Here is a 19,120-nt window from a genome sequence, read left to right on the forward strand (position 1 = left end):
ACTGCAATGAGACAAATAAACAAGGTGGAGAATGTTTCAAAACTGCACCTCTACTGTATCATCCAAGATTTCTAAACTCAAAAACACATTTTCCCCATATTTTGTAATGATCCACCAGAACCACCACTTCACTGCAACAATAATCACTTATATCTGGCAATCTCTATAGAGCCTCCTCACTGGCTTCCACCTACATCTATTACTGCAGAGTTCTATACATTCTATTGGGAGATGTATATGCAGATCACTAAATTGTGAATATAATATACTATTAGAAACTTGTCAGATTTGTAGACTCAAGGTGTCATCACATGTCTGCCAAAGGAAAATTGGAGACCTAATATATCAACCCTAGATAGTGACTATATGATTGTTTCCGGAATTATTTCAGCTAGAATTAAAACGTTCTTCCACCGATAATCATTGATACTCAAAAAGGATTCTGAAGAGTAAGATTCATTGGAGAAATGTCAGACTATTATATGATATCATCGACCAATAAAGAATGAAAACATATGGTTTATTATTGTTAATAGACTTTGAGAAAAAAAACCGACTCAATTAACCGGAACTTTATATGGAACAGCTTTACATTCTTTTAACTTTGATGATTCCTTTTGTTAGTGGTTTATGCTGTTTAGTAATAATTCAAAATGTGCTATAAATAATGGAAATATCTCATCATATTTTAGACTTGAAAGAGGACATCACCAAGGTGATCCTCTTGTACCTTATTTGTCTATCATCAATGTTGAGATTTTAGTTATAAATTTAAAGCAAAATGTGGATGTACGGGGACATCTTTGAAGTCATTGAGTATAAATTGGGTCAGTATGCCAATGACTCTTTTCTCGATGGATCTCGACATTCTCTTAATGCAAAAAAGAATAGCTTGCAATGTTTTTTTTTCTTCTTCTATTATCTGGACATAAATGTAACATAACAAAAGCAACGTCTCTTTGGATTGGAGGCAAGAATTTTCCAGTGAAAGAAAATGTCCCGATATGGTACTAAACTGGTCTTCTTCTAACTTTACACTCCTTGGCATAACTTTTTCTCGAGACTTATAATCACCTGATGGAAATTAATTATAGGAAGAAAATAACGAAAGGCAAAAAGAATACTGGCAAGCTGGAGTCAAAGACATCTTTCAGCTGTAGGTCAAGTAATTGTTGTAAAAACTCTTGTTCTGTCAATATTCATACAGCTTTTTTCAGAACTGCCAAATTCATCAGCAAAAGTTGAAGCAGAACGAAATCGTACTTTTTAAACTTTGTATGGGATGGAAACGTAGAAAGAATTAAATACGATGCATTAATATCCACGGAGAATGAGGGAGGATTAAATATGACACACACTTATTCATTCATTGGGTAGATTAAGATAAGATAAGTTAAAAGATAACTGGAAAACGAAGATGAAGCTTGGCAGTACATAGTCAATACAATTATAGTCTAAATACTACTAATTTCCAACCATAATTAAGGTCCTTGCATACTTAATACTGCTACGAGGCATATCGTATAAGCAAAAGTAGGATAATTAGCTTATTTTCACGCATAACATCAATGTGAATGTATCCTTTTGTTGAGAAGATCATACTTTGATGATTCATTTATGAAAATAAGAAAAATAATGGCACAAATTTTCATATTTGTTTTAAGGTGGCGCTCTACAGTTACCTTTTTTGTATACGATTAGATTTTTAAAGACAATTAATTTCCCAGGTTTTTCTTACTGGTTTTTGTGGCTATTTAAAAAGACCTTGTATGTCTTAGATATTGTAAAAACAACTTTAAATTCACTTTATTTTGGTGTATGCTAGATGGATGTAATTTGGGTTATAGAATATACATACTGGCCTTATTTCAGATGTGCAACAATAAAAAAATTTAAAAAAAACTGCTAGCTGAGTTTGTCATTTTCACCGCCTAAACTTCAGAGGGAAATTGTTTGTTTTTGTTTTTTATTTAAAAAAACCTGCTAACTATGTATACATTTTAAATATATTGTAATGCATTCACTGCACTTTTAGAAGCTGATATCATTCAGTCTAGCAAAAATCATTTTCCTTATTTTAAATAAATGCTAAAGATAGTGCAGTTTGGACTAATTCAGGCTGAGTTTTCGAGCACGCGGGGGCAGTCATTTTGGTTAGCTGTATGCTTAGAATATGTAAAATTTCCACAAGTACAATATCCACACAAAAAATGTCAACCACAGTACATGACAGTAGCGTAGAGGTATGCTAGCATTCTCTCCATTGCGCATGTTGAAAATGCAATGAACTCCGCATCTTCGTTAGCCATGGTTCCGATATGATAACCCTACGGTGTATAATATATGGGTGTCATTTGAGCAATATATACAGTTTCCACATGTACAAGAAAGATAAAGAACTTCCCGGGTTTTCTTCACTGGTAATCATGGCTATTTATTTAGTTGTGTGCTTAGATCATGTAAATTATCCAAAGAAATTTCAGCCACAATACATATATGAAATCAGCATACAATTACAAGTCCACCACCGACCCCAGTCTGGGAAAGTTAACAGGCTAATTTGAATTTAGAATTTATCGTTATACCGTGTACTATTATACTCATATGACTAATAAACGTGGGATTCTGTAATAACACGTAAACATCTAGTCCAATACCCACCCACCCCCAATCTGTGTTGATACTAATGGACGATATATCGAAAATCAATATCATCACGGGTGAAGGGCTGATTTATTGGCCTAGTAAACATCATAAATTTACATTCTCTTAATTATATGGAGCCGATAAAATTAAATATATTTTAATAACTTTTATTTAAAGAACGGTATGTTAAGTTTTGTTCTCTGAATTCATGATGTATCATTTCATGTTCTGCAAAATATTAAGACTGGAAAAAAAATTAATGCACATAATTTGTTTTTGGTCTATACAGACTGGTTTCAGTATGTTAATGTTGTAATTATTTTTTTCGTCTTTATATACTTGTATGCTTATGTTAGTGCCGCTTTTAAAAAAATATATATTTTTTGCAGAATATTTCTTTATAATAAACAAATCCTATATAGAAAAACAATGGACACCATCAGTGATTTTCATTTGATACTGTACAATAGCAAAGATAAAAAAATAACATATTATTATTTAAAATAATTATATTTATAGAATATGTCAAGGGAGAAACTAACATAGTCCATCAAAACTGGAACGTAACACCGATAGCTGACTGGAGGAGGTTCATTTCTCAGCGTAGGACTTGGAACTTAACACCGATAGCTGACTGGAGGAAGTTCATTTCTCAGCGTAGGACTTGGAACGTAACACCGATAGCTGACTGGAGGAGGTTCACTTCTCAGCGTAGGACTTTCACGGTGACATCAATCGTCCCTGACACTTCCTCGTCTGTTGACGCTGGTATCTACTGAGTTAACCCTCGGGTTCCATCTTAACTTAAAATACCACCATTTATTTATTACTTTGTTTTGATTATTGCGTCTATCATTAAATTTAAATGCAAACACTAAAAGTAGGATGATCTGACCATGAACTAGCAAAACTGTATTGACCAACGCCGACTCACACACACACACACACACACACACACACACACAACGATAACAGTAGATACAAATTTAATGATAACAGCGATGTACCTATACTATCATTTTACTCATCAGTAACTCTTTATACATTTGTATAATGCGGAGAAAGCATGATTTGCACGAGATTCAATAATCACATTGAGTCAATTTCGTACGCGTTACTGTTTGAGAGTGTTGACACTGACCTGATTTATGAAATATTAACTTAATATTTATTTTATTGAAACATTAGAAAGTTATTTTGGTTAATAAAATCTAAATGCGATTATAGCCCATGTCTATTGTGTTCTGGTTTCGGAATAAAATTTGCTAATAACAATCAGATGTCAATTTAAAAGCTGAAAATCAAACATTTTACATTATGTTACTATGCTTGCAAAAACAGACATAACTTCTAAAATAAATCAGGTATGTGTGTTACATTATTTTTCTTATAATAGTTCATATGGTCCAGATCAGCCTGGCATTTGGGCCTAATCAGCCTGCAAGTTTAGGCCTAAGCAGCCACAGTTCTAATCAGTCAAGGTCCGAATCCGCAACATAACCTGGCGATTCTAACCGGGTTTGTTCTTTAGACACAACAGTTGATGTTCTACGTTGTTTCATGTTTGTTATCTGTTGAGCTCTTAATCGAAGTTGGCTTATCAAGTAAGTACTTTGTGAGAAAATGTATAGTCAATGATTATAAAGAAAATGATAGTGCTGTATTTTAATTGAATTTGATACAAAAAGTAATCCAAGTTTAAAAAGGAATATAATCCTTCTCCCTGTTTTCGATCATTACCTTATTTTGGGTCTCAATCGACCAGCAAGTGTACTCTCACTCATTTTTTTCCAATTCCCTTCCCCATTGACATGACTGGTCAGATTAATATAAAAAGGAAACCGAGAGAAACTTGTTGGTTTAACGCAAAACTGTTTGGCCTACAGGATTGCTACCATCCTACCCCACATGCACACATTGGCACTAGTCCTACAATGTAAGACATCGTCAATGATATTTATGTTTTCGGCGTCGAGCACTAAAACGTAAATAACATGTGATACGTTTTACATTTTAGGACTAACTCAGGCTAACACACACACGCACACACACAAATGATGACCCATTTAAGGGAGACTGTCGTCATTTTGTTTACTACAAGTACAACCCAGGTTTCAATAAAAGAAATAATTCCTAAAAATAGCATTTTGCCTTATTAATGTCACTGTTAAATGTTATCTGAAAGTTGACTTGCCTGATCTAATATGCATCCCATTAGGAATGAATACTATGGTTTTCCCATGCCATTATATGTAGTACCAGTCTGATTAAAATTAGATCTCCACAGTTCTACATGAAGATCTGACAGTGACTGCTTAGGGGTTATGTTCTGGTAACCTGTTATTACCATAATCACTAATTTTATCAACCAGTCAGATAAAGTCTTATATCATTGCATTTGAAGACTGAGCACCGTCGATGAAGAGCTTGAATGTGTACCAAACAATTTGATTCACTTTCAGAATTTTGAAAGCTGCATTTTCATTGGCTAATTCAAAGGTCACCAGAACATGACCCTTAACCGGTCATCGTCAGATCTTCATGTAGGACAGTTGAGATCTGATTTTAATCAGATTGCATGTAGTACCTGTGTGTAATAAAATTTCATTACAAATTTTAGACCATCACATTGATTAAATACTAGTATATGATGTATACTTGTAAAATGTGTGATTTTACCTTCACATGTCCATTAGCTTTTGATTTTTTGGAACTCTTGCTTATTATGTCTCTGGACACAAACACAAATATATCTTATATGCATGCTTACACACACATTAACATTAAAATGCAAGGTTGGTTTCTTTTCCTGGTCAGTTGTAGCGGCAGTGTAATCGACTCAGAATTAGGATTGTTTTTCCTAACCCACATCATCACCAAAATAATTTTTTACTGATGCCTAAATTTCACTGATCTTGCTAAAATCAAACAAAAGCCAGTTCTTTTTTTCTAATTCAGCATTTATTATTCATTAACATTAACTCAAAACAGTAACAGTTGTGTTTCACTAATATTCAGAAATGATGTATCTGCACTCTTTTGTATTTCTATGGATACTTAGTGCAGAAGGTGTGCATTTCAGTCTGTCATAGGTCATAGGTCATACTTCATCAGCCATTTATCTTCATTTTCCTATCATTTCTGGTACAGACTTAGTTATTTCTCTTGATCATATTTGTGATCATGCTCTCTCATTTCATCTAATTTTTGCTATTTTTGTGACATCTGTACACCTTGCAGATACTTCCACATGTGTACAGTTGTCTCCATATATCATTGAATGTTTATCAACAATGTTATAAATACTAAACATTGATATATAGAGAGGATATTTTCTTTAAATGAGTGATTGACATATTTCATCAAGTGGGTGAAAAACTCGGAATTTTCACTCTTGGCTATGACACTCCTGAAAATACTTATTGAGTTTTTCACCCATGAGAAAAATGTTATTCACTCTGGGCAAGCAAATTTTATTTTTATTTTATACTCAAGTGTATTGGCTAGCAATATGTATAGCATTGGCTAGCAGTATGTATAGCATTGGCTAGCATCATGTATAGCATATTGAAGCTGCAGATTTCTTACTATATCCCACATGATGATGTCACCATATTACTGTTTATATTCTACTGTGTTTTGTGTATTATTTGCAAAAAAAATATCAGTACTAACATAATTTTAATGTGTGAAAACTTGTTCCTTTACTCATGTTGCTACTTACATTTTTTAAAAACTATGCTATTTTAATTGAATGATCAGTGTTGAAGTAATGAAATTCAGAAAAGTGGTGTTTTATTTTAAAATTTTAATGTGATTTTTTCTCTCAATTTGTTGTCAAGTGTAGGCAGTGAATTCAGTAATACTTAGAAGATATTGTTCCAAGGTTTGATCTCTTCTGCATGTATCTTGACCTAATAAAATTCATATAACTAGGAATGTCAGTTTGCAAGTCATCTGTATGTATCTTGACCTAATACAATCCATATAACTAGGAATGTCAGTTTGCATGTATCTTGACCTAATACAATCCATATAATTAGGAATGTCATTTTGCATGTATCTTGACCTAATAAAATTCATGTAACTAGGAATGTCAGTTTGCAAGTCATCTTCATCATTATCTGAATACAGAAGTTTGAAATTACTAATATATTCTGCCCTCATTACAGAGTCCATTGTATGTTGTGGATACATTCATCCCTTTTTTTGCTTCTGTGGATTTTGAGTTGGGTTCCTTGTATCAGAAATTAAGCCCCAGTCTCATTGCAAATGGACCCAAATCATAAAATGTTTAAAACTTTGACGTGCAGAGTTCACAATTTCAGCAATTTTCTCCTGGAAATTTTGTTTTTTTATTATTTACTATTGCAAAATGATGGGTCTACGTCCCATTCACAGTTGTCCAATAAAACTTAACAGCACTTGTGAACATTGTAAAAAGTGATCGTTGTAATCACCATGGTAGTAATCTATCATTGCAGTTGTAGTCACCATGTAGTAATCTGCCATTGCAGTTGTAATTCCCATGGTAGTAATCACCATAGTAGTAATCTTCCATTGCAAGTGTAATCACCATGGTAGTAATCTACCATTGCATTTGTAATTACCATGGTAGAAATCTACCATTGCAGTTGTAATTACCATGGTAGTAATCTACCATTGCAGTTGTAATCACCATAGTAGTAATCATCATGGTAGTAATCTAGCATTGCAGTTGTAATCACCATGGTAGTAATCTAGCATTGCAGTTGTAATCACCATGATAGTAATCTACCATTGCAGTTGTAATCACCATGGTAGTAATCTACCATTGCAGTTGTAATCACCATGGTAGTAATCTACCATTGCAGTAGTAATCTACCATTGCAGTTGTAATCACCATGGTAGTAATCTACCATTGCAGCAGTGCTATTCACATGATGTGTTTCACTTAAAAAATGGTTTTAAAAAATGAAAAATTAATTAAAGACGTCTATGAAATGAATAAGCTTTAATTTATTTTTGTCTTCACTTCCAGACACAGCTTTGAAAGATGATAGAGATCACTTGTAATGACAGATTGGGGAAGAAAGTCAGAGTCAAGTGCAAGTATCCTTGTTTTTGAACACCTGGGATTAGCTATGTCTTGATGAAGATATCAGGTGTGCCATAGGGTACTATATAATAATAATAATAATAATAATGAGGACTTTGTATAGTGCCTAATCTTTAGAAGCTCTAAGCGCTTTACAACATTAGACAACACCTATAAGATAAAAAACATATAATAATATTATTGCAAAAACAAACACCATGAAATTAGAAGAAAAAAGATATTAAAAAACAAAAAACATGCTGAGAATATTTCAGGTAGGAAACATTATTAGATCTTTAAGTTTGTTCTTGCAGTTGAAATAAGTGAGTTTTGAGAGCCCTCTTGAATGTGATCACTGTGTCTTTGTGTCGAAGTTCAGTGGGTAATTCATTCCACGTTGCTGGGCCTTGGTATGCAAAAGAACGCTGTCCATATAACTTTGTTTTCATAGTGGGAATAATGAGTATACGATTGTCAGAAGAGGAGCGTAAGTATCTTGTAGGTGTGTACACATCGGTGAGATCAGATAGGTCAGAGAACAAATTTTGTGTTTGATTCTGGATTGAATGGATAGCCAGTGTAGGGTACAGAACAGCGGGGAGGTGTGCTCTGATTGTGGTACTCTAAGTATGATCTAAGCAGCTGTGTTTTGAACGTTTTGAAGTTTCTGGAGTAGATATTGAGATGAACCAGACAGAATTGAGTTACAATAGTCAAGTCTTGAAAGTACTAATGAACACACAAGTGTTTTAGTGGCATCAACTGAAAGATATTTGCAAATTGAGCTGATGCGTCTCAGCTCAAGATATGCAGCCTTGCATATGTTCATGACATGTTGGTGCAGTGTGAGAGTACTGTCCAGAGTAACACCTAGGTTTCGTAATGATTGTGTGAATTTAATGTTGATGTTGCTGATATTTATTGTTTGAGGTAAAGGATGTGAATGAGAAAGTCTTTGTGTTGTGATCAGAATGGCCTCAGTTTTATCATCACTCATCTGCAGCTTGTTACATGTCATCCATGATTTCACATCAGAAATGCACGTCTCTACACCTTGGATGGTAGCATCAACTTCAGTTGGGTGGCTAGATTTGTATATTTGGGTGTCATCAGCATACAATTGGTGAGACACTGGATGATGATCTATGACACTTGAGAGCGGCAGAGTGTACAGAATGAAGAGAACAGGTCCAAGAACAGACCCCTGTGGAACACCACAACATAGATCAACTGGGCTGGAATGTATTCCATTTGCAGATACAATTTGTGTCCTGTTGACCAAGTAGGACTTGAACCACGGTAAGGCTGTATCATGAATGCCAAATACATGCTGGAGACAGTGAAGTAATATATCATGGTCTGTTGTGTCAAATGCTGCAGACAAATCAAGGAGGGTGAGGACTGTAATCTTTCCACTATCCAACGCAGAGAGAATGTCATTAACTACTTTTAGAAGAGTAGTTTCAGTACTGTGTCAAGGGCGATATGCAGATTGTACATTGCTAAAAAGACTGTTTGAATTTAGATGAGATACAAGCTGAGATAGAACAACCTTTTCTAAGATTTTTTATTTGAATGGGATTTCTCATAAAGAAACTCACAGGAAATGTTTCAGCAATGTTTCAGCAATGTTAACTGTGATTTTTGTAACTTATTTAATTTTGGGTGCAAATGGAGATTAATAATGGGGGTATTTTCCTATACATGGAACATGATTATAGTGTTGGTTACTGCTTAATATGAGCCCAAAAAATATATGTGTTTTTGGTTGGCCAACAGTCTGTTTTTCATTGCCGACCCTAGCACTCTTTCCTTCAGGGTTAAAACAACAAAAAATCCCAAAATTTATTTGTACATAAGTTGCTTTGGTTATGCCCTGTACTTGAAGCACTTAGTGTATTATATATACTAATCATCATTATATATCTATCACTCTATATAGATATATATATTATACTTTTTATTTTTTTAAATTCCTATCTACTCTAATTTTAAAACCAGTGTAATAGGAAACTTTTTGTTGGCCTGAAGATTTTTAATTTGGAAGTGAGTTGGAAAAAGAAATTAGCTATATAACAGAGCTTCAGTGTTATTTTACTTGGTCAACTTGGTTTTGGGTGAAATGGATACTGATTGATAAAATACAACATATGCCAATCTGGGAAGCTCACATGGTCCTTGAGAGCGCATGCTGCAATCTTGTATCCAGTCATTGCTAAACATCAGAATGTAACTTTGACTGTTTGACATCTTCCTGACATTTTGTCAGGAAACTTTTTGCATCAGAGTTCTCTGTAGTGAGATTCTCTTGAAAATCTTGTTATCACCACTCCTGATGAATGGAAATATATATTGACAAGGAGTTTTCATCAGAAGGCTTATTATGATGTCCAGCTGGTCTTAAATTAAAATGGTGCAGATTTTAAATCCAGTATGGCCATCTTGGCAGCCATCATGAAAATCTTGTTATTACCTCTCCCTCTAAATGGAAAGTTACCAGAAGACTTGTTATGATATCTAGCTTTATCCTAAAGGAACATAGCACCAATCTGGCCACCAATATGGGTACCATCATAGTCATTGTGAAAATCTTGTTCTTGCTACTTTAGATGGCTGGTCATATTGACATAGGGTTTTCACCACAAGACTTTGTTGGTGTTGGTCCCAAATGAATATAGCTCCAATCTGACATCCAGTATGGGTGTTACGGCAGTCATCTTTAAATTCTTGTCATACCTTCTTTAATTGGAAAGTCTTTTTAGCATGGGGTCTCACTAGAATACTTCTCATGGTGTCTGATCTGTCCTAAATGAAAATGGTTCAAAGCTGACAAGCAATATGGCCATCATTATGGCTGAATTAAAAATCTTGCTATAGCCCAATACTCAGCATGTAAACAGATTTCATTGTTTTATCTTGAAATTTTGAAAATTCTTTTTGACCTGTAGAATGTCGGTTCCTTTGAAGGATTCTTGTTGGAAAATGGCATTTTAGGAAAGCAGTTTGTGTCCATGCTTTTGTTCTGCAAATAAGAAGAAATACATTTTTTGTTAAAAATTGTTCTGTACATCAGTAATGCTTTTTTTTTTACATCTTTAAATAAAACTCCCTAATAGAGAAGATCTATTTTGAATATGTATGGATATAATATTTATGAAAATAAAACAGGGAACCTTATTAAATAAGAAATACATTTGGAGTTTTAGATGCCGGTTTTTACCCAGCAGGATTCTTTGTTGCATGCAACCTTGTACTTTCAAAAATTAGTGATTGACAAACTTAAAAAGACACCATATTTATCCAATGATCAGTTCACTTCTCATTTTTGAAACATATTTCTTATGGATACTTTTGTATGATAATAAGCCCACCTCTTTCTTTGTCACAACTTTATTACAGTATACAGGCATGCACTGGTTTTATTATAGGAGAAATAATGTAGTTTTAAGAAATTTGTCTAAATGCCTCAAAAATATTTCAGTGGAACTAAACATAATTTTTGTTTCCCTTTCTTGCCATTTCCAACTAAGAAATATTTTTATGAGGAGGCCTTCTTTTCTGGGCATCTAAAATTATACTCAGAGGTTTGGATGGTGTCATAAACCTAAAATGAATCTGGGGACTAATTATTTTCAGTAGCATTTAGCATTCAGTGAATAGTGTCAGGAGTTAGAGAGTATTTACTTCTCCAGAGTATTACATGAAACTTTTTATTGGTAGTTCAGTTGACAATGTAAATGTTTGATGCTAATATTTTAGTTTAGAAATTTCTTGAGCCATACTAAGACTGAGGTATCTTAGTCCTTAACTCTGCCTAGTCCTGATGACACCATTGGAGACCTGAAGAAATTGATAGCAGCCCAGACTGGTACCAGATCAGACAAGATTGTCCTCAAAAAATGGTATGTTGTGATAATTGCACATGATGTAAAAAAGGAATAGTTTAACCATTATTGCAAGTTAGTTTTACCAACTGCTTGCCACTGATTGTATTAGATATTGAAGAGCTTTAAAGGTCAGTGGTCCCATGATGCTATACATGCCAGTTCTTGCCTGTCTTTAGGGCATCTAATTGTTGAGTTGAGGCAAAAGTTTCATAGTAACATTCTTGAAAATCATAGTCATCAGCAGAGTTTGGTAATGTTAGATGGTGGTGAACTCGAGTTATTGTGATGAAACCATTTGTTTCTCAGTCACAGTAACCTTGATGACTTGCATTAGGAGTAAAGAAGAAACCTATCAATTTGAAGCTTAAAAGGTCAAAGTTCAAGGTCACTGACTGACAAAAGTATTGTTTCATCACGACAACTTAAGTTCTCCTCTACAGTTAATAAATTTCATTAATGGCTTGCACTTGGGATAAGGAATAACCCTATTGATTTTGGAGTCAAAAGGTTAAATTTCAATAACACTGTGACAGAAAGAATAAATTATTTTTCCACACAGTAGCATTATATCTATATGACATACCTCCACCACATTTTCTGGATGGCTTTTGTGTAAGGCAGAAGCTTATTGATTTTTGGAATGAAGAGGTCACAGGTCAAGGTCAGTGACTGAAAGAAGAATGGTTCCTTTATCTCACAGGCCTGGACTGAACTTTGTGGATGGGTTGCATTAGAGTGTGGAATAATTCTATCTATTTTGGTGTCAGAAAGTCAAAGGCCAAGGTCACAATGACATTGAAGATAAATGGTTTCTATACAAAAGTTATACAAGACTATTAAACTAGGAGCAGGTGTATAAAATACAATTCACAATACTAATGCACCTACTATACACATGAATTTGTTACTTAGTGGCATAGCTTTGAATTAATTTGAAACTTCATTTGGGTGCAAACAAACTTGTTTGTGTAAGTGTTACTTTAAAGTTTTTTCTTTATCCCTCAAATATAAATAAAGTGTGTGTGGGAAAGCCTGCCAGTAGCTTCTCGTGGGTCGGTGGTTCTTCCTTGGGTTTTCCAGGGTTCTTCCTCCACCAGTTATACTGGCCGCCATGTATAGCCTATCTTGTGCTGAAAAATGGCGTTAAACCCTAGAACAACAAAAAAAAATAAATAGAGTGTGCAAAATTGAATGATATATAAAGAACTGAACTATCAGTAGCGTAGTAAGGTCTGAACAAGTAATCTTTCTAGTCACATTAATCTGTGTCATTATTCATGGCAGGTCAGCTTTATAAAACATGACACGATTTGCAAGGCAGGCTAGGTTTATGAAACTGACACTATTTGCAAGGCAGGCAAGCTTTATAAAACATGACAATATTTGCAAGGCATGCCAGCTTTATAAAACATGACACTGTTTGCTTCAATAGTTAAAGGTAAATTTTCTAGTCATGTGATAATACCAGTCTTAAATTATTGCACCCAAACCTTCCCAAGGTCTTCCCTAGGACATGTATCACCTTTCATGTGCTGAAAAAATGGCATTAAACCCTACAAAACCAAAACCTGAACAAATTGCCATATACACTCATGAGTTCAACTGCAAACTTCACAGACACAGCTCTGCCATCGAATAATGTGCCAGCAGATCTTGGTCTGTGCAGTTAGGAATAATCACTAGAACAAACAACATAGCCTCTAATCTGCTTGCACATTATGTGATGGTAGATCAGGATCTATGTTGTTTGCAGTTGAACTTGACTTGTGAGTATACACAGTACAGTTTTGCTGTCTGTTTGAGGGGCCCCGAGTGGTCTAAAGCAATCACTGTTACAGATCACCGACATCTCACCTCAGTCTGCTTGGGTTTGAGGCTCAGGCTCGGCCAACGTGGTTACATGAGAAAACTTGTCAATAGCTTCTTGTGGGTCTGTGGTTCTTTCTGGGGTTTTCCCACGAGTTATTCCTCCACCATTTTTTTTTGGCTGCCATGTATGGCCTATCTTGTGCTTAAATATGGCATTAAACCCTATAACAGCAACAACTGTTTGTTTGAATTGTCCAATATTATATCTTGATTATGTCTTTTTTTCCTTCACAGGTATACAATTTTCAAGGATAACATCACATTAGAAGACTGTATCCTTTATTAAAGCATTTATTCTCAAGACAAGTATAGTTACATTCAGAGGTGGTGTTAGGAGTACGCGAGGCCTAAGGCCAACCATGACCGCGCGGGCCCGAGTATCGATATCTTGACTGCTATGTTACTGCAAACACAGATTATGTCTAGACTAGATCAACTTTCACAATTTGCGTGCATTATGTGTGGCCTGTATCAGCGTTTCCAATTTACCGGAGAATATAGCTTGACAAACTCATAAGGACAATCTTAGGCCTGAAGTGCAAGGCCCCCTCAAGAGCATGGCCTGGGGCAGTTGCTCCACTTGCCACCCCCAAATGCCGGTCCTGGTTACAATGAGATGTGATTAAGATATGTCAGTTGCACAGTTAGCCCCACATTCATTAAAGTAATTTTGTGTAATCAGTGACAGGGTGAGCAGTTTTCATTAAACATATAATAACTTATGTTCTTACAGTGAAACATGCATATCTTACATATTCAATTATAAAAATGAGTGTTATAAAAGAAAAATTGTGAGGAAAACAAATTGGGTGTATTATAGGAGTATATGTTTGAGATGGGAGCAAATTATGGTATGTTACAGCATTGGTTATTTGTGATGGAAGCAAATTTGGGTATATTAGAGCAGTGGTTATTTGTGATGGAAGCATATTGGGGTATGTTACAGCAGTGATTATTTATGATGGGGGTATATTACAGCATTGGTTATTTATGATGGAAGCAAATTGGAGTATATTATAGCAGTGGCTATTTATAATGGAAGCAAATTGGGGTATATTGAAGAAGTGGTTATTTATAATGGAAGCAAATTTGGGTATATTACAGAAGTGGTTTTTTATAATGGAAGCAGATTGGGGTATGTTACATCACTGGTTATTTATAATGGAAGTAAATTGGGGTATATTACAGCAGTGGTTATTTATAATGGAATCAGATTGGGGTATATTACAGCAGTAGCTATTTATAATGATCTTTTGAGATCTGATTTCTTCCATGCTTCTTGAGTTGGGTCTATTGATCTGTGATGAGAGTTACTGTGCCCACAGTTAGCTTTTGTGAAATTTTAGACCATTTACTGGCTTTATTAGTTCCACAGGTCATAGACAAGCAGAGTTTATAGGATGGCCTTTGGCTGTCATCCATTGTCCGTTGTTTGATGTACATCCACCACCATGACACAATTTTTGTTATTGCTACTACTAAACTTGGAGGATTGCAGTGCAACTCTACATACACTTTCATCACAAGGTCTAGCTGATCCAAATGAAAATGGAGCTCAGATATCAGATATCCATCGTCAGAATCTTGTTATGGCTACTCCTCCAGAATGGATGGTCATATCAACATGGACTTTTAACTAAAAGACCTTATGTGTCTAGTTGGTCCTGAATAAAACATGGGGCCAACCATATGTCTATGATAGGCATGCAGCAGTCATCTTGAAAATATTGTTAATGCTTCTCCTCCTGAATGAAAAGTCATAGTGGCATGTAGTTTTCACAAGAAAACTGCTTATGATTTTGTTTGTGAACCACACTGGTTCTGCTTGGAAATCCACCAGCCATCTTGAAAATGGTGCTGCTTGGACATCCTAAATCCATCTTGAAAATCTTATCACTACTCCTCCTGAATGGATCGTTACATTATCATCAGATTATCACTGAATGACTTCCTATGATGTCTGCTTCATCATTCATCATGCATGAAAATGGTACTGATCTGTATTTGATTTTCATTATGGGAGCCATCCTAAAGATATTTGTATTGCTTTTGAACAGAATGTCATATTGGCCTGGAGTTTTCACCGGAAGACATGTTTTATTGGCCCTAAATAAAAATAGAAGTGTCCAGACAGCCAGTATATCTGCTGCAGTGGCCATCTTGAACATGTTGTTACTGTTTCTCCTTAATGGATGGTGATATCAATATGGGGTTTTTACTAAAAGACTTCCAATGCTGTGTAGTTGGTCCTCTATCAAAATGGTGCTGATCAGTTTGGTTCAGTGTGGCTGCCATGGCAACCATCTTGACATTCCACTAGGAGAGTTCTTATGATGTTTACTTGTGAAAATATTGCTGCTCATACATCCAGTAAGTCCATGACAATGGCAGTCTTGTAAATCTTATTCTTACTTTATATGAATAGTTGGTCATATCAACATGATTTCATGAAAAGGCTTAGTTGATTCTAATGAAAATGGAGCTGATCTGATGTCTAATATGGCCACCCTGACAGCCATTTAAAAAATTCTTATTGCTACTCCTTCAAAATGGAAAGTTATATCAAGATAGGGTTTTCACCGTATGATTTCTTATATTGTCTGGTTGGTCTTGATTGAAAATACAGGAATAAGACAATCACTGTAGTTAATTTCAAACATATTTTAAATTGCTACATCTAAATACTACATTATCAATGTATATTTCTGATTTAAGATAGGTGCTTGTGTTTAACAGTTTGTTAATGAGTTTTTCAGCTTTTCCCAGTGCCAAGCCTGTTCCTGACAATTACAGTTATCTGAGCAAATCTTATCATCCTCCTGTCTTTATTTAGAAAGTAGACTTAACATTTTGAACGTTTTGATAATTTAATGTTCAAACACACAAATACAGTTAGATGAGCAGATCCATGTGTTTATTTCGACATTTTGAATAAGATGTTATAATGCTGTTTACAAGTGATTTAGGTATATATAAAAAATCCCTGTAAGCTATCATCATATTTAAGTATTTGGTTAATTTTTTAAAGATTCTTTTTCTGAGTGATTTAAATCATCTGATTTGAATCAAACAACCGTGATTGGCATGGTGTTTTCACCAAAAAGTCTTCTAATTGGTCTAGTTTGCCCTAACTCATGAAACCTGTGCTGATATTACATTCAGTATGGTTGTTAGAGCAGCTAATTTGAAAATTGTATCATTGAAGAATAGATTGTTTCAACACTCAGTAGTTAAAAAGAAGAAATGGTCTTGTCATGAATTCCTAGAAATTCTTTTCAGTCAGTAGAATATCAGTCCCTTTAAGGGGGAGGGGGTAGATACCACAATTCACTCGGTATAGCTAGGATTGAAATGATAGTGATAAATTTCTACATAAATATATAAATACTTCCTTAACCCAGCTGTAGATGAGATACATGATGGCATGAACTTGGAGTTGTACTACCAGTGAGATGGGGACATTGAACTGGTTGATGTATGAAGAAGTTATGTGTTGAGAAAACTGCCTGAATAAAACTGTGTTAAGATTGAGAGGAAATAATGAGTGTGAGAAATGTGGTGGATTATTCTTTCATTTTTTCTTCCTGTCATTGATGTCATTATCTGACCCAAGTAAGGCACACTGACAGACTGCTGTCATGATTCATGAATCGGATTGAAGTCACATTAAATGTGGAAGTACATTTGATGTTTAATTTGTTCCATGGTAATTTGTAAGATATAAACTTGAATCTTTAGCTGCATTCATGCAGAGGACATTTTACTTCTTCTATACTATGTGTACATTATTCCATGAAAATAAATATTACTGATTTCTAAATTTGTCATTAGTTTTTTATATATATAGGAATCTCATGTGTCACATTCTGTAGAAATAAAGATTGTATTAATGTCATTATATATATATATATATATATATATATATATATATATATATATATATATATATATATATTAGTACTTCATGCAGTTATATAACTTTGTCCACAGTCTCATTAACTGTTACATGCATTATTGGGTAACTGAATTCTCAGAATCATTTATTACCTTTTCCCCTCAAATACTTTCACATACAACCATGTGTCCAATACAGGCACTGACAAACATGGGTAAGTTAGTCTGATAACATCAGATAACAACCCACAATGGTTAAAACCACTCACTGAAAATGTGAACAAGGTAAATTTGTATGTAAGGAGAAATGAGAAATTCTAGTGGAGATGAATTTGAATATGTCTATACTAAGGTAAGACTGTGCATTGTTCTTGTTCAGTGATGTTTCAATATTTCACATGATTTAAGTAGTGCTACATCAATAATTGGGCTAGTGAACAAAACAAAGAATAGTCTGAAACCCAAAGCATTGTGCTTCAGTTTAACACTTCACTGATAAAATGGTATATAAACAGTGGAGCATAAAGGAAAACCCAGTTCCAATCTAATCAAATGCCACCCTACTCCATAACCACCATCATCAAAATTCATTTATACATTTCAAATTGCAGAGCTACATCATTTGACAGATGGTTTATATACTTTGTAAAGTTGGGATTTGTTGTGTTTTGGGCACGTCCTCAGTGGCATACATTTTCTACTGAGTTTTTGCGAAGAGAGCACATTATTTTGAAAGTTTTCTAGTTTTGTTCCCAAAAATTGTTCATTGGCAATATTTTGTTTAAAATATTGGTTTAAACATTGCAAAGCAAAAAAAACCTCATTCAGTTCATTCTCATTACAGTTATCAAATTCAGTATTCCACTGTAATTGATCAAAGTGGCATACATATAAAATTCCTTTAGTTTTCAATTTTGTTATAAGGATACATCCATATGTGTGTTTGAAGGAATTCATCATTGTTTCCTATTATGTACCTCTTATATACCTTTACATACACAGATAAAACATCTATCCAAAACGAATCCAGACATTTCTTCATTCTGTGGAAGAAGATTAAGGAAGGCCAAAAAGTGTAAAAGAAAAAACTTTATCAAAGCTTTATACTATGGATTTAGTTTTAATATTCAAATAATTGCCTCTGGAAAGTTTGTGGATGCATACTTTGTGGTCAGCAAGTATTGGTTGCGTGACAATCTTAGGTAAAGGATTAATACAGTCAACACTTTTTCTGCTAAATGGGTTGTCAAATGCAGGGATAGGTTGCACATGAGCCTTAGGTCTCTTCTGATTGGGCTTTCTTACATTTTGACAAGTGTGACAAGATTGACAGTCTTTTGAAACATCACTTTAATTTCGGCCAATAAAATTGATTAAAGTTCTTTTGATAACTCGTATTGACTCGTAAATCACCAGCCAAGGGAGTTTCATGGGCTAGAGTAATAATTTCTGTCGATATTACTTAGGAACAACAATTTATGGCCTCCTGGCTACTTGTTGGAAGGGTTTTACCTCGATTGGTCTTCATTTTCTCATAAGGACCCCATTTTTCACAAATTAGCAAACTGGTACATCTGTTGCTTCAGTTTCGTTAATGACCCATTGATACAATCATGAGATCTCAGGATCTTGTTCTTGTTCGACAACGAGTAACTGTCTTTTGTCACGGTGATTAGAATATAGAGAATGAGTAGTAAAAAGAGGATCACTGTTATTAATACATCTTAATTGATCAATACGAGGAGCA

At 34.5% G+C, this 19,120-nt stretch overlaps 1 protein-coding gene across 2 annotated transcripts; it reads left to right on the plus strand.

Annotated features, from left to right (window-relative positions):
- The first annotated feature begins 4,131 nt into the window (after positions 1-4,131).
- LOC149778450 (ubiquitin-like protein 5) lies at positions 4,132-17,299 on the plus strand. 2 transcript variants are annotated; one of them, XM_089939287.1, is made up of 6 exons: positions 4,162-4,246; positions 6,484-6,532; positions 7,667-7,737; positions 11,542-11,625; positions 13,714-13,751; positions 16,887-17,299. In XM_089939287.1, the coding sequence occupies exons 3-6, from the start codon at positions 7,682-7,684 to the stop codon at positions 16,928-16,930; spliced, it is 222 nt and encodes a 73-aa protein (XP_089795413.1). In that variant the 5' UTR covers positions 4,162-4,246; positions 6,484-6,532; positions 7,667-7,681; the 3' UTR covers positions 16,931-17,299. The 2 variants fall into 2 exon arrangements, with proteins under 2 accessions (XP_089795412.1, XP_089795413.1); XM_089939286.1 differs by lacking the exon at positions 6,484-6,532 and having other exon boundaries at positions 4,132-4,250.
- Positions 17,300-19,120: the final 1,821 nt, after the last annotated feature.

This window comes from Sinohyriopsis cumingii, chromosome 17 (genome assembly GCF_028554795.1).
Source record: "Sinohyriopsis cumingii isolate HCF-2022 chromosome 17, ASM2855479v2, whole genome shotgun sequence".
Taxonomy (NCBI): domain Eukaryota; kingdom Metazoa; phylum Mollusca; class Bivalvia; order Unionida; family Unionidae; genus Sinohyriopsis; species Sinohyriopsis cumingii.

What these genes read in the sequence shown, in the direction of transcription:
- LOC149778450 (XM_089939286.1), top strand. Translation starts at nt 7,682, where the DNA reads ATGATAGAGATCACTTGTAATGACAGATTGGGGAAGAAAGTCAGAGTC. An exon ending in AAGATTGTCCTCAAAAAATG is followed by an intron (nt 11,626 to 13,713) that starts GTATGTTGTGAT and finishes TTTCCTTCACAG; the next exon opens with GTATACAATTTTCAAGGATA. An exon ending in TAACATCACATTAGAAGACT is followed by an intron (nt 13,752 to 16,886) that starts GTATCCTTTATT and finishes ACCCAGCTGTAG; the next exon opens with ATGAGATACATGATGGCATG.